General features: G+C 39.9%; 1 protein-coding gene across 1 annotated transcript; it reads right to left on the reverse strand.

Moving 5' to 3' along the window:
* Positions 1 to 21: 21 nt before the first annotated feature.
* On the reverse strand, positions 22 to 9246 carry LOC140252921 (embryonic protein UVS.2-like). Its single transcript, XM_072338152.1, has 8 exons — positions 9120 to 9246; positions 8424 to 8602; positions 5734 to 5815; positions 5007 to 5134; positions 3345 to 3460; positions 2719 to 2944; positions 1490 to 1608; positions 22 to 940 (listed from the first exon to the last, which is right to left on the reverse strand). Exons 2-8 carry the CDS (start codon positions 8536 to 8538, stop codon positions 710 to 712), a joined length of 1017 nt encoding a protein of 338 aa, XP_072194253.1. The 5' UTR covers positions 8539 to 8602; positions 9120 to 9246; the 3' UTR covers positions 22 to 709.
* Positions 9247 to 15290: the final 6044 nt, after the last annotated feature.

Consider the following 15290-nt stretch of genomic DNA (forward strand, 5'->3'; position numbering starts at 1 on the left):
TTCTCTAAAGTTATTGGCTCTATTTCTATCCAGAGGGCTTTCCATTATGTTTTCAGGCCTCATTTTGAAGAAAACAAACAAACAAGCAACAAACAAAAACCAAACATGGTAATATCCCAGTGAAGGATTTCAATACCTGACACAGGCCATGCCTTACTTGTACAAAGTGGCAGCAATATGTACTTCCCTCTATTCCTTCTCTCTCACTGCTGGTTCCTGCCATTCTTAAGTTTCTTCAGTCAAGTCTGCTCCCTGCTCTGTTTCTGCTTATGAAAGTAATGCAATTAGTTGAGTTGAAATGCTGCACAGGAATGTTAACATGTATCTTCAGTGTGAAGTGGTCATTTCCAGGCTAACCACTGTGCTTGTACCTACTGTATAAGCAAGCGTGGTTTCAAAGCATAAACAAATGTGTCTGAAAGTTTTTCTATGTGAATACTGGAATGCAGATTAGGGTTACATAGTAGTATTGTCAGAATACAGGCTCCAGAATACAAGTTGCTCCATTGCTATACTCCAAAACTTTCATGGGTGGTTTTTAATGCTACAGGTAACTGAGAATTTGCTTACATGATTTGTTTTTCCACTGTATCTGACCATGCAACACCAGCAATGGGATTACTGTAACAAAAACCTTAGAGCCTCAGAAGCAGTGGCTAGTTGTTCTCATACTTTCATTCTACATTTCCCAGTTCCCATCTGTGTAGCATTACCTATGAAACGTATAGCTCAACTTGAATCCAGGCAACTCCCAGACTGTGTCACTGTGAAATTCAACCAGCACAAAGTTTGCAGTGGAAGTGAAGTCTGCAACCTTCATTGTCCCACAGTAAGGGCCAGCTGCTGGTGATGTAGGTCGGCTTCCATCGTGTATGAGCAAATAGTCATAGGTGCATCTCTCATTATCCTCCAGCTCAAAGAATAACATTTTAAGAGATACCTGAAGGAAACACAATGAAATTACAGTTTCTGGATTATATCCTTTTCTGTTAGCCTTTGTATTTAAAAAGTACTTATTGTTTAAATCCTTTATGTACAAGTCCTTTGTAAATGCTGTATTTGTCCCGCATCCTGACCCTATGTTATAATACAAATCATTAGCAAATTGCTTAGTTCATAAGCATTTGGTCTGAAAGGAGAAGCAAGAGATAAGATCTGTTTTGTACGCTTTAAGTGTCTTTCTCAAGAAATACCAAACAACACCTGTGCAATATTTCAGTTTTCTAGTGGGAGCTCTTACCTGGGGATTATTATGAGCAAAGCCTACAAAGTACAAGCTGAACTCATAAAAGTTTCACATACGTGTGTTAAGATTTTCCCTTGATAATCACCTCAAATACCAAGAGCCAGCATAAGGTCTTAAACTGAATTTATGTGTTCAGATTTTCACTCTGAGAATGCCGTTAGAGCTGTTATTTTACAAGGCAAAAAAAAAAATTGATTCCATTAGGGAACATCACTGCAACCAGTGAAAGAATCAGTCCTTTACCTTGTATCCTACTGGAGAGCTGATGACCCAGAAGCATGCCCGGTTTTTGGGGTATTTATTGGGGTAGTTTGGAGAGGTGATGACTCCATTGGGGTCTGTGAAAGTACCTCCACAATTCACTGTGAAGTAGAAAAAACAGAGAAAGGTTTATTAACAAGTATTTTGACAGTAGAAAGAAGTTTGCTTGTACTTCTCTGTTCTCTGTATTCTTTCTTCAAGCCACGAAAGGATGTACTACAAAGAATATATTTCAGCAGTGGATTTTCACTGCTTAGCATTTTTATCAGCAGCTGTACCAAAGGAACTGAAAACTTTGCTGCTAAAAAGAAAAGCACCTTTGGAGGACAGGGAACAGATGAATCTAAAGCTATACTTGCCATATGTGTTACCACAATAACGTAGCATTCTTATGGAAATACCGTACAGCACTTTCAGACAAGAATTAGATTAAGTATTAGAGACTGCATTACTGAGATAGATCTAATGCCATCTAGAAATTACTCCATCGAGCCCAATACAGGAAGAGTAAAACAGTGATGCATTTTTAAGATGTCTTCAACTCACATTTTAAAAAGTTTGCAATTTAAGCTGGAATAAGACAATAACCACTTATTTGTTCACTGCCTTCTGACTGAAAGCATCTTGCAGCACAACAGAATTTTCTGCAGCAGTCCACAAAGCATTCTGTGTGCTTGTGAAACAGACTTTTGAGAAGTAAATACAGTAAGCACTGAGTTTCATGCAGCAGAACAGAGGTGTTGAATTCACAAAGTATAAGTTACCCAAGGTTATTCTCTCCTGTTGCCTAAAGTACCCTAAAACCTTTGATAACATATGAACCAGATCTTGGGTTTGCTTCTCTTCGGCATGATTTCTCTTGGCATTTTGCAGTCTTTTTGTTCTTTGCTTGCACTGCTCATGCTAGTCACAGTCATTACATTGTTCTTATTTACATGAATTCTTTTAAAGATGTGAAGACGCCCAGCAGAGGTTCTGAGAAGAATGTTAATAGTTACTCAGGATTACTAGTGTGAAACCCGTGCAGCCTCCTGATTTGCCTGCTGCTAACCTTCAGAGTCATCACTGCTCATCCTACTGTGTTAGTAATGCCTATGGAGGTGCAGAGATGAACAGATAAACCTGCCCTGGATTATGCGTTCAAAAAGTTCAGTTCCTCCACACAACTACAACTAATACTGTACTCCAAACTCTTTTAAGGATGTTCATACCCCTGCTGTAGGAGGCTCTGAATCCTGTGGCTGTAACAGTCTCATCACTTGCAAACTCTACCAGCAGAGTTGATCCCGAAGCGACGATGGAAGGCAGCGGCCCCTGCCCACAGTATTTGTCCAGCAAGACAGGAGAGTTCTTGCTGTTTCCACTGTAAACTTTCACGTAGTCAGATGAACAGCCTGAGGAGGTTTGGAGATCAAAAGCCTCAAACTGCAGGAAAACCTTGAGAAACAAGAAAACACATGTTGGATTTACTGCTACATACAGAAAGATTCAAATTACCTAAGTGTAATGAAGTAAACTAGGAATTTCCATTCATTTTACTATCCATGTGTGACTGCAATTTTACTGCCTGTATAACAGGAGTATAGAATTCCACCTGGCATCGCTGCTGCTGTGCCCAATAACTGATGTTTCGTTACTGCTCATCCTTAATAAAAAAACCAGATGATCTTAACTGGATAAAGGAGTTATATAGTAACGTTTTATGGTATTATCAAAAGTGTTATGAAAATTGTCGAGACTTTCTTCTTATTCACCATATAACAGAATAAATGTCATAATGATAAAACAACGGGGTGTAGCCCTGATGCTGTGGTTCAGACTTTCTATTAAAAATTACCTTATTCCGACGGATGCGGATCAACCACAGGCAGTTGCTATTGTTCGGGTATGGGGATGGGTAATTGACAGAGGAGAATGAGCCTTTGTTTTTTGGCAATACAGAGCTACAGCAATCTGAAGGGAAGAACCAAAATGAGAACTACACAAATCTTCCAGCAATTCCAGACAATTCACTCCAACCATTATGATCAGTCAAGCTTGTAAAAAAAAATATGCCTACACTTGTGTTGATGTTCCTGGTATAAAAACTATTCAAAACCATTACCAAATTAGATCTACTTATATGTGTACTTGCTACTTCATCTACTAATTTGATTATTTTTAAACAGTAGGACTTCACCTACTTATTTCAGTTTACTGAAAAAGATCTGGATCTTTCACTAACTGGCTTAACCTTGATCAATAGCAGTTCCAATGACGTTAATACATAAATTCCCATCAGCAAATGTATGTGCATTCTTAGATGCATGCAGAGTAAAGCTTAAAAACATTCTGTCAAAGAATGGGATAGGGCCTGAGGAAAAATTAACACAGTACTGAAGTCATGTTACTTAGGTTGGGATTGGTATGCAATGTCTGATCTCATGTATATTACATTTTTCTCTCACTCCTTGCTTTTGCCAAGAGAACTGGACCTTTTGTCCTTTTTCATGTCTGATGGGATCTGTGTCAGGTCTGTGTTTTTGGTGTACAAATCTAATTAGATAATTACATAAAAATGCTTTTGGAGCGTGATTCACACCCAGCCCAAGAACACTGTTAAATACTTTTTGTAGTTATTTTTGAGACTGTGACAGATGCAATTAAATTGAAAACATGTCTTATTTGCAGTTCAGCTGGAAAGTCATTACTGGTAGGTTCCTCTGTACCTACATACAAAGAAATGCTGATTCCTTTTAGTTACTGATGACTCTTTAACTTAATTACTCGCACAATTCAAAGCAGAATTTGGCACTAACTGTAGTCACGTTTCTTACTCTTTCTGTGGAAACTAATTGAGTAACGTATCTGAAAAGTCAAATACTTTATAGGTCAATTATCCTATGCACTGGGAGTCAGCACAAACCTGCACATGGCAGGAGCAAGTCTGGTGTTTTACTTACACTCATTTGTGCCTCTCAGCTGAAGAGTTCCTGCTTTGGAGGAATGTTAAGTATTTCTAGACTTCAGATACCACAGCAATGAGTAAGAAGATGCAAGGAGGTAGATAACTGAACAAAAAGCTAAGGGAATTCCTCTCAAAGATGTTCTATTAAGCCTAAGTGATACCCATACTTACAGCCCCACAGTCATTTTTTAAGTGAAAGAAATCGGAAACCCACTGGTACTATTGCAGAATGAACTACACTTTAATTATGGCTGTGGATTGCTCATACGCAACCCAGCCTTCAGAGCTTTCCTAAAATAAGGAGTTCACAGAAGCACTACCATGATTGCTAGTGGATTTTGCTTATGTCAAAGGGCAGGGAATAGGTCAGCATAACTGAAAGCAAAGTGTCCTTCCCAAGAAGACTGCAGCTTGGCACAGGGACAGTTCTGATCCACATACATTGCAGCCCTCTTGTAGAGCTGGGAAGAGATGGGTGGTGGGCTGAGTTCCTCTGGGGATGTCTGGCAGTGGTTGCAATAAAAACTGAGCTGGCTATCTTACTGCACTTACTGCACTTGTAGAGCTTGTTGATTTTAGCTACATCCAAGTTACTCAGCCCTTCTCTCTGCCCAATGGGCACCAAAGGGTTAGGAACCGGTACAATAGTTGGTTTCCCAGGAGTGCTGGAGAAATCATACCTGTAGAAATAAGGAAGTCATATTTCTAAATCATTTCTATTAAGTATGAACTTGATCATACCTGTGTGCCTCATAATTTTTATTTCACTGTATTGTCTAGAAGTCGTTTCATGCTAACAGAAATAAAGGAGATGGTATATGATATAAGTTTGTATGTTATGAACTGGAACAATGGTAATAGTCCTGGATAAATACTTTTCATGAGACAGAGTACATCTTAATGATGTATAAAAAAAAATCCATCTTCTCTCTGCACCCAAATAGTGTTGTCTAAAATGAATGCAGTAGTAACTAGTAACTGCCCAGCATGGACTACCAAACTGTTTTAGCACAGTGACTCAGTCTTTGGAACCTAGCCACGTCTAAGGTCTCTAATAAGAGAGGTGAGTATAGTGACAGAAAACATTATCCTATGTTTTTTTCCTTGCATCGATATCAATTCTGTTTTCCAAGAATACTGCTGACAAAGCATACTCACTCTTATTACAGCCATTAACTCAACTGTAAGCAAACAGCAAAAAGAATCACTCCCTGCACAGAATGATTTCTTCTCTCTAGATCTGAGTAGATCCCATGAAAGCACACATTGGAAAACTCACGCGCCATAGTGCATCACAGATGAGTAGTCATAAGGAAGGCCCAGATTTTTGGAGTTCATTTTTCCAAAGTTCCCTTGTTCTCCTGTAAGGCAGAACAACCTTTCATTTAGAGAAGTATTGCTGCTATCAGACACTGCCTGCTACTGACACTGTCATAATCCTAATAAAAATAAATTGGTGTACAAATCATGAAGTCCTTGCGCACTCGAACATCAGAAAGTTTAGGTTGTTTTGGAAGATCCATGGGAGCTTTTTCCCACTAAACCTAGTAGGATTCAGAGTATAAACTGAGGAAAACAAGAAAACATTTCAATGTGGACCATGAATTTAATTCTATTCTTCAAGAAGATATATTTGTAAATGAAGGTGGAGAGATGAATACATTTCAGTACATTATAATGGACATTAGAAGCATCCAGTGTATGTTCCAAGAGCTGTGTCCACACCTGCACAGAGAAAGCTGTCTGTCTATCTAGATCAACAAGTTAGATGTGTATATGACTGACTCACCAAGCTGTCTTGCTGAGCCTTTCCACTGTGCATCTGCAATGAACTGCTAATACAGGGGTATAAGACCTCAGGAGAAAGGTACTAGGTTTATCTGTTACTCACACGAAAATTATCAACTATATTCTGGCTTTGTCTCTGATCAAATCCATCAGCAATGGCTACAGTCAAATCATATATCTTACTTGAAGTATGGACACCCAATAAAACCAATCAGAAACAATCTGTCCAAATACAGCTGCTGAGAATGCTTCCTTCAGCACAGCTGCTGAGCACCTCCCCACTTCATCTGTTTAATCTTAAACTCCTGTAATAAAGAATCATTTTGATAAAGGACTGGTGCCCAATAGTGTGCGTTCTCTGAGGCACGGCTGGAGGGAGTTCCATCCTATTTTAATATGAATGCACCTATTTCTCTCCATTGCCTAGAGTGCTTTTGAATTGCATCCCGAGCCTATTGTCCATTAGAGGTGAGCAGCGTCAGAGCAGAGCTGCATGCAGTCAGCATTGCCCTGAGGCTAACATCCTGACCACTGAGTACTCCTTAGTTCAATATCTGTACCTCTGTTACAACCAGGGGGTTGTAAACAACAAGCCATCTGGACAAGAGTTCAATGCTGGAAACTTATCAGAAGATCCTCCTGACTATCTGACTCTTGAGTTCACTCAACTTGGCTGGTAAACTTGCAATCAGAGCCAGCCTCTTCCCGTAATATCCATCTGTGTTGGTCCCAGTGAGGGCTAAGAAATGCAAAGAGAAACTTCTAAATTATGCAAGGTATGGGAATGAACGTTATTTTGGAGATTTTTGTAGCTGAAAAACTGCATGAAAGCTCAAACTGGTTCTCATTGGCATTGGCTTTCCCTGCTCATTACCTTTTTATCTCAGTTCCTCTTATCTCCTATACTGACTTAAAGAACTGTCAGTAACTTCACAGCTTCTTTTGAGTTAACAGAGAGCATTTCAAAGGCAGTGAAATGTTGAAGCATGTGGCTACTGTTTGGCATTTAGATACTGTGTTGCACTCCTTTCTTTAATAAAGGAGTTACAGTAGCCTGGATGGACAAAGGCATTGCCAGCGAACTGCTGCCTTGTAACATGCTGGAGAGCTAAGACCTACCCAGGCGTGGGGACTTAACCCATTGTCTCCACTAAAAAAATAAAATAAAAACTTTCCAGAATCTAAGTGCAGTGACTCAGAAGAGTGAAAAGGAAGCTCTGAGTACAGTTTTGTTCCCAAGAATTTTGGGAAAAACAAGTAGAGTTTCAAGTAGCAAAGTGGACAGTAAACGATCAGGCTATACTGTCAAAACAAAGCATTTGGGAAGCTTCCAAGGTAAATTGAGAGGGGTAAAAACAAACCTCAAACATCCATAGTTATGCAGTCTTGGCAAGGGAAAAGCAGATTATGTGGGAAAACTGGGGGCTCACAGAATGTCTTGGGCTCTATTTCTGTACCGCTGAAGTCATGAGGATCTCCACCATCAGCCCTGTTAGCCACATTGTTTTGTTGTTGAGCTTGGGTAGCTCAACCCAAGCTGATGCACACTAACAGCATTCATAAACACAGATATCTTTTCAGTTCATTTCTCCTGCACGTCTTTGCCTTTCCGCCGCCTTCCCTCCACCCCTTGTTGCATAGTCTTGTCTTCCTTCCATGTCCCCTGGTTAGCTCAGACCATAGACAAAGAGCATAAGAGCATCAGAGAGAGCACTACTAAAAAGTAGTTCAGGAATATCCTTTAAGAAATCCTATTAATGAAACATCATGATCTAACTGGCTGACATATTCCACTGCTTTACCATCTTTGTTACCAGAAGTGTTTTCCTAATGTGACCTCAATTCAAGTGATGGTAACTAGTTGCTGCTTGTGCTGCCCACCACAGAAAGCAAATTATTCCTTTTCTCTTTGCAGCATTTCATGATCCTTATGATCTCAGTCTTGTGAGTAGAAGACACATCTGGACTCAGAATGGCAATCACAACAAGAATGTAGAACTACTTTTTGGCTGTGTTTGCCGCAGAGTACCAAACTCACATTGAACAAGAAATCCCACCACAGTGCATGCGCCTCTGTGGCTGTTCAGCCAGGTGCTGATGATCATGTGCACTGCTGTTCTCAGAAGAAACATTCACCTACATCTCACAGCATTTGTTTTCTTTTAACACTGAGGGGCTTACCTGCCCTAATGTGTTCCCACATAATTTTGACAAACTTGTCCCGATCACTTCGTGCTTGTTCATGGATGAAACCCAGTGCATGGTTCATTTCATGCTGAATTGCTCCTTTATCCATACAGCCATTTTTCACCAGGCCTACTGCTTGACGACCTCCAATTTTTCCAAAGTAAGACCAGCAGCTAGGAAAAGCCAATGGATAACAAAAATGGTTGCATTCAGCAAATACAAAGAAATACATATACTGAATATGCCACCATGGGCCTGCAGATATGCAGCCACCAGAGAGAACACACAGTCACTGGTATGAGATATCCTGGCTACTTGAAAGCTGCCAAAGAAACTGCAGAGGGAGGAACTGCTTTTGTAAAATAGGTATAGCAAACTTGGATGAAGCAGTTCAAGAAGTTAAGCAAAGAATCGGAAAGAATTACACTTCTCCCTTTTCTCAACAGCTAAGGAAAAAGATAACCTTGGATTATAAGCCAGTATCTTCAATGAAGTCCACTCATTTTTTTCCCCTGTAGCCTGTTGAGTGATATAACTACCAGTATATCTAAAGAAAAATGAAATATTGCACCTGCTTTCTGTATTTTGACTCCTAAGATAAAAAGGGACATTACTTAAAATCAGACCAAAATAGAAAAGAAACTGAAAGACATTTGGTATACTTACAGACACAGGAGACAGGGAGCTTACCTCTGTCCACGTTCCACATACACATAGTCTGTTTCTGTAGTGCGATTTACAAACTTGACACAGGTCAATGTGGAGACCTCTTGTAGAGCATCAGCAATCCAAGACCTCTCTGCCAATGCTAAGATGAGAAAGGGGCCAAATGTTTTACTCAGTTAGCTGTTCAAACGTAAGTTTCAACCATAGAATGTGTTCCTCTAGATCTCTACAGCACTCTTTACCTATTTATCCTGCAAGTGTAATGAAGAAAGTCACAGAGCCTTCAGAGATCAAGCTGATCAGATTTTGAAGGTGCATGTTAATAATTACAGCTAGTCCATATGCATTCTGCAGGAGGTGGCTGATGAAAAGCAAAAGACTGGCATTGTTTCCTCCATTTAGTCAGAACATAAAAAATTAAACAGTTTGAGGTATAAATAATTGGATTAAAATATCCCAAATAAACCATCTGACCCTAATTAAGTACAGAAAAAAAGACAGCCTGTTTATCAGAGGTGATGAATGTCTGCCACACACCCCTTGAAACCATGTGAGACATCCAGTGTAAGGAAGCTCAGAAACTCAGTGTTTCTGTTCAGGTACCAAATATAGATTGGAGTGTTTATCTTCTCCTGAACATTTTAGCCTATTTTGGCTTCCTCAGTTATGAGTCATCTACAGTTATCTTGCATATCAATTTCCTCATCTTTAAAGTTTGGAGAGAGCAAGGCAGAGAGAATAACCCCTACCTAGCCATGACAATTAGATACATTCTAAAACACGTGGGCAGAGAAGCAATTAAGACACAAAGGCACAAAGATTTCCTTTTCTCAGGAATGGGAATTGGGTCCAGGCTGCATTTTGCTTCAATTTCAGCTTTCCTTAAAGGTATTTCAGGAAGAGTCTCCAGGAAAGCCTGACATCAGGGAAGCCACAAAAAGGGAGAGATGGAAGACCTACACAGCTAATAAGATACCTTCTGGAACAAAGCTCTCCAGATGAAGGCCCTATAGCCTTTTCCACTGGACAGATCTATTTATGACATATTTGCAAGAAAGTCAGTGTTAAAAAAAAATTGCTTCTAGTGGTAATTATGACAAATACTTTCCTAGCGTGGATAAATTATATATTTTTTTCTTCTTTACTTGCTAAATATCAAAGTGCATAGTCGCTAGCAGAAATGAACTATTATTTGCAATTAAAATTAATTAACTAGTATTTATATAACAAGTACTGCTTGATTAAACACATTTTAGTGTTTATGCCTAGAATGTTTGGAGTCTTAGCCAAAGTGCCATAGGGCCAAGAGATTAGCAGAAGATACACATTGATAAGCTCTCATTTGGACTCAGAGTCCATCTGATGCATGGCACAATACCATAAAATAGAAGAACAGGAACTAAAGGATCAGCGCTAGCCTAACAGTGTCCATTTGTATATACACTTACAGAAATCAGATGAGATGCTAACTGGAACTTTGACTAGTCCATCCTGTGACTTGGGCCATAAACAGCTCTCACAGTTGATTGCACTGCGTTGTCCTCTTCTCAGGAGAATGTCTCTTTCATACACAGCTATTTCACTGTCTGGCAGATGGAGAAAACAAACATTCAAGGCACTGAGAGGTCAAAGAGAAGCACAAAATGGAGATGAGAGTGACAGACTAACCAAACTTTTGTACCTTTGGAATTTTTTTTGTTTGTTTCCAAATAACATGACAAAAGAGAAGTGAATTCAGTTTGAGTGAGTCTAGTATACATAGTATGCGAAGATTGGTCATTCTTGCCTTTCCTTGCCATATATTTATCGCAAAGTGTAGCTACTGGTTATGATGTCAAAAACGTATAACAGTTTGGGGTACAACAGAGAGGGAATTGACTCACATCACACAGGGAAGAAATCAAAGTCAAACATATACTCATTTGTTGAGGGCATATGTGGAAAAGAACATTCAAAATAATTACTCAGTAGTTCTTAGTTTCTTTTATTGCAACAGCATAAGTAATCAAACCATAATCAAACTGAATGTAACTTTAAAACACATCTGAATTTCATGGATTATTTTCCGTGGATATAGTAAACATTTTCAAGAAGAAAAATGTACCAAATATGGAGAATGAAGTATAGAGAAGCAACCCCCCCACCAAAAATTGCAGTTATTTATAGAATAGTTGCAGTCAGACTCACCGAAGTCATTGTTTCTTGTAGCTATCTGAAAAAAAAGTATATATTTTTATGCACACTTATCTCAACAGCAGAAAAAAATCTATTGTGTAGAATTACGGCAGTTTATACATAGTTTCTAAAAAATCAGAGCAACACAGCAACAGCAATATGAAGTCTCAGCATCCCAGAGCAGCAACACACCTGGACAGGTTTACTTAGAACAAAGCTATAGAGAAATGCAAATTGAGTTGGCAGAAGAAAGCGCTTCATCTTCAAGTTTCTGGGGCGATCTTCTCTTCTCTGCAGCTCAGCTCTCAAAGCCGTGGCTAGCTTACTTGGGACGAGCTTTATGGGAAAGCTGCCGTTAACAAGTGCAACAGAATTAGACAACTAGTAGTAGTTTCACAAAATAAACAAGCTGCAGGACCTCAAGAGAATTGTCAGGCTCTTATTTCTTATTTATCTTCAGAGAAAACAGAGGAAGTGGATCAATAGGAAAGAAAATCCAGCAACCTTGAAGTGACTCATCTTTAAGAGCCCATGAACTGCTGCGAATTCCCTCACTGCTGACCCAGGGACAGGATATCTGGTAGTAGTCTGTTTACAGCAAAACTCAATGTCAAGGAACTCTTTGATCCATCTGTACTGACCACCTGTCCTAGAAACAGCTTTGCAAACTGCCAGGAGCCATCCTACTCTGCAGAGCCCAACCCTCAGCCAGATATTGCTGGCCCAGAGCAATGGAAATGTGTTGGAAACAGAAGCTGACCATTGTTTCTCTCTGCCTCCTCCCCGTTACCATATTATGCAATATTACATCATCACTGGGGACGACTGTATCATTTATAAAGCCATGATCTCCCTGACTTTTGGCTTCCCATCTCTGGGATGCCTTTCTTCATTTGATGTCCATGAACAGAAACAAGCCCAAAGAGATGCACAGCACTGAATCCCAGAAAACCCACACCATAAGAGCAAGCTGTGCAATGGAGATGCTTGCACTGAGGCCATGTGACAACAATCACAGGCCTGCTCCAAGTTTCAGTGTCTGTGCAAATATCCAGTGCTAGAGAAAAGCCTAAGGATTTGTTGCATTAGAACGTTAGGAAGCAAACAAGATTAATGTATGAATTTTATTTTGCAGACATTTTCTAGAAATCTACAGGGTTCACAGCAGAAACTGGTGGAGAGAACCTTCTAAGTATTTCGCTACAAAGGTTTTAACTGACACTGAAGTTTTGCTATGAATATTTTCATTTTACCATGCTGATAGCTAACCCCTAAACTTTCTAAAGCATTTTACATTTCTGTGACATCTAGAATTCATTTAGTTATCATTTTCTTGTAGGTTATACTCCCATAACAAGTATAAAGGATTCTTTTTGCCCTTGGTGGATAATAGGATGAAATTCAGAAGTCCTCATTAGTTAGTTATGCTGCTAACCAGATGCCCTCCTGTACAGTTCTGAGCAACCTCAATGTCTACTGAGGAACCAGGTACAAAAGAGGCAGGGGGAATCACAGGAGCACTCTGCTACACATCACAGAATGATCAAGGAGAGAGCAAAAGTTATTAGACAATAAAAGCAAGAGAAAAAAAACAACAGATCACTGTGCAGAGCCTGGAGCTGGGTCACTCTGGGTGAGAATCCAGAGGGCTAGAAAGGAGCTTTGAAGTTCTGCCATGCCGTTTTGCATATCCATTCCAGGCAAAGCTGTAATACCTTACTGGCTCCAGTTGCCGTCTACAGACAGAAGTAACTCCTGACTCAGGAGAGTTACTGCTGCTTAATTCATTTTCTTGACTGTCAGAAAGAATTGGGTATTTTTCAAGTTTCGTATCACCTACTAGCTTCACACACTGTCAGCAGTTATTTGGTAGATACAAAAGATTTTCAGTACTGCTTGCTTACACTGTCTAACTTTTTGCTTGATTTGACATTCTAGTAGAATCTTCAGGTGTTGGACTCATTAACTCCCCTAACAATTTGATTACACACCTGTAATCTGTGCCCTTTCTCCTGTGTGCCCTTCCTCTTACACCATCTAAGGACTTCTGTCCTTAACCATGCTGTTCTTGAGCTGCCAGATATTTTATGCTGGTTTTAATAATATATGTTTATGACGTTCTTAGTGATGCTTATTTAGTTTCAATTTCATCCCACAGCAAGAAGCGAGCAATGAACCAGGTGGGACAGACTGATCTCTATCTTCCCTGCTCCTGAAAAATCTGATCAGAAAACCAATCTGATCTAAAACCATAAACATCATCCTGACACTTCATTTTGTTCAAAGTTGTTCTGACATGTAACAGAAGTACTGATGTAATGCTGCTCTCTAGTGGTTTGCCATTTAAGCAAGTGGGACATTTTTCAGGAAAAAAACCGGGAGGAACTTCCCATCGCAATTCAACCTGCTCACTCCTTTTTCTCCTGCTTATGCAGCATAAAGCAGTAGCTGCTTCCTGCAGAAAACACCTGGAAGCATGAGTACCTTACCTGTCATACAATCTATACCAACAAGCGATCATCAGTTTTGACCCTGAATACCTCAAAACTTTGCTCTGGTATCTGCAGCTTTTGACTTTGTTACTCACCCTCTCCAGATTTACACACTGATTCAATTAGCAGGTCTCTGAGATGCTCTGGCAGTCTACTAGGAAAGCAAATCAATAAGACCTCCTGGAAGCAATTGTACAGTGTATATGGTAGATCTCAAGTTCTCTTCTGACTGCAGCAAGTTCTGCCTTAACATCATGAGCTCCACATTTCAACTTACCCATGTGGTTCCCTCACAGATCTTGAATACAAACCAAAGCATTTTGTCCAGGAGAGAACAGCAGAAGGGCTGCCCCACAGGGAGAACTCACTAGGATCCATACCCCAGAACATTTCGCTAAACATAGTGCAGTCCCACAATATCTAAGCACTACAGGGGTTGGCAGACAACACAACCCACAAATAAGGCCAAACAAGACAAGGCATTGAACTGCACACAGAGCTTACCAACAGAGATAAGGCTAAGAACAAAAACACACAGAACTGAGTTCCAGAAAGGAAACTAAACCAGACAAGGCAGCCTAAGCAGAGTGAGTGCACAGGACAGATCTATTGGAGCCATCCAGCTCTGACAGTTATGTGTTGCGACAGCCTTCCATGTTTCCTTTAGCCCTAGTGTGGTCTGCCCAGAGAACACAGCTGCAGGCTGGATAACCACATCCTTGGGGTCACCCACTAGATCATCACCCAATTCTTCAGTGGCCTCTCAGACAATTATATTTTAGAATAGCTGTGAAAGCCATGTTGACTCAGCCTTGACATATGGCATTTATCCCTGAATCTACTGCTTCTATTTTTACTATATATTTCTTCTAACCATGGGTATGAAAGAAACACAATCACTCATCCTGGATCCTGTCAGTGTTCGATTGCACTTTCCCACAGCTCAGGCACAGCAGTGATTTAAGCTGCAGTTACCCTCATTTGGCAGCTGAGCGGTTTCATACGTGAGCTGCCTTGGAACTCCTCCATGAGCATCATCTGCTCCTGGCAAGTCATTACTCTTCATTGCACTGATTTGTGCTAAAATCCTTTCTTCTGAGTACAGATATATTTTTTTTTATGAGGCATTCTTCCTGAATCTGAGATTTCTGCACATTCAATCTCCGCAAGGAATGATCCGGTCAGTAACTTTCCTGCCCTGCTCTGTCAACCTTGGGAATGCACAGCTTTTGTGCAGTAACCTTATCTTCCCTGAGGGCCTGTTTTATGTTTTGATTACTTATTGACAATACTATCATTAAGTATATATATATATATATATACATAGCAAATTGTTACATTTTTACATGTGTTGTATGTTTTCATTTGTCAGAATGTAACAGCATTCAGACATGTATTCAGCATTCAGACATGACTTCTACTTTTTCTATTTCTACTATTTCCCATGTCTAAGTGTGATTGTTGCCTTCTACAGTGTATAGCATACACACATTATATTATCTGGTACATCATTTTCATGCCACTTCTG

The sequence above is a fragment of the Excalfactoria chinensis genome, chromosome 5, assembly GCF_039878825.1.
Source record: "Excalfactoria chinensis isolate bCotChi1 chromosome 5, bCotChi1.hap2, whole genome shotgun sequence".
Classification (NCBI taxonomy): Eukaryota; Metazoa; Chordata; class Aves; order Galliformes; family Phasianidae; genus Excalfactoria; species Excalfactoria chinensis.

Coding starts and splice junctions, on each gene's coding strand:
- LOC140252921 (XM_072338152.1), bottom strand. CDS start 8,538: ATGGATAAAGGAGCAATTCAGCATGAAATGAACCATGCACTGGGTTTC. Junction 5,816..8,423: donor GTGGGAACACATTAGGGCAG/GTAAGCCCCTCA, acceptor TCTGCCTTACAG/GAGAACAAGGGAACTTTGGA. Junction 1,609..2,718: donor CAGAGCCTCCTACAGCAGGG/GTATGAACATCC, acceptor TCTACTTCACAG/TGAATTGTGGAGGTACTTTC.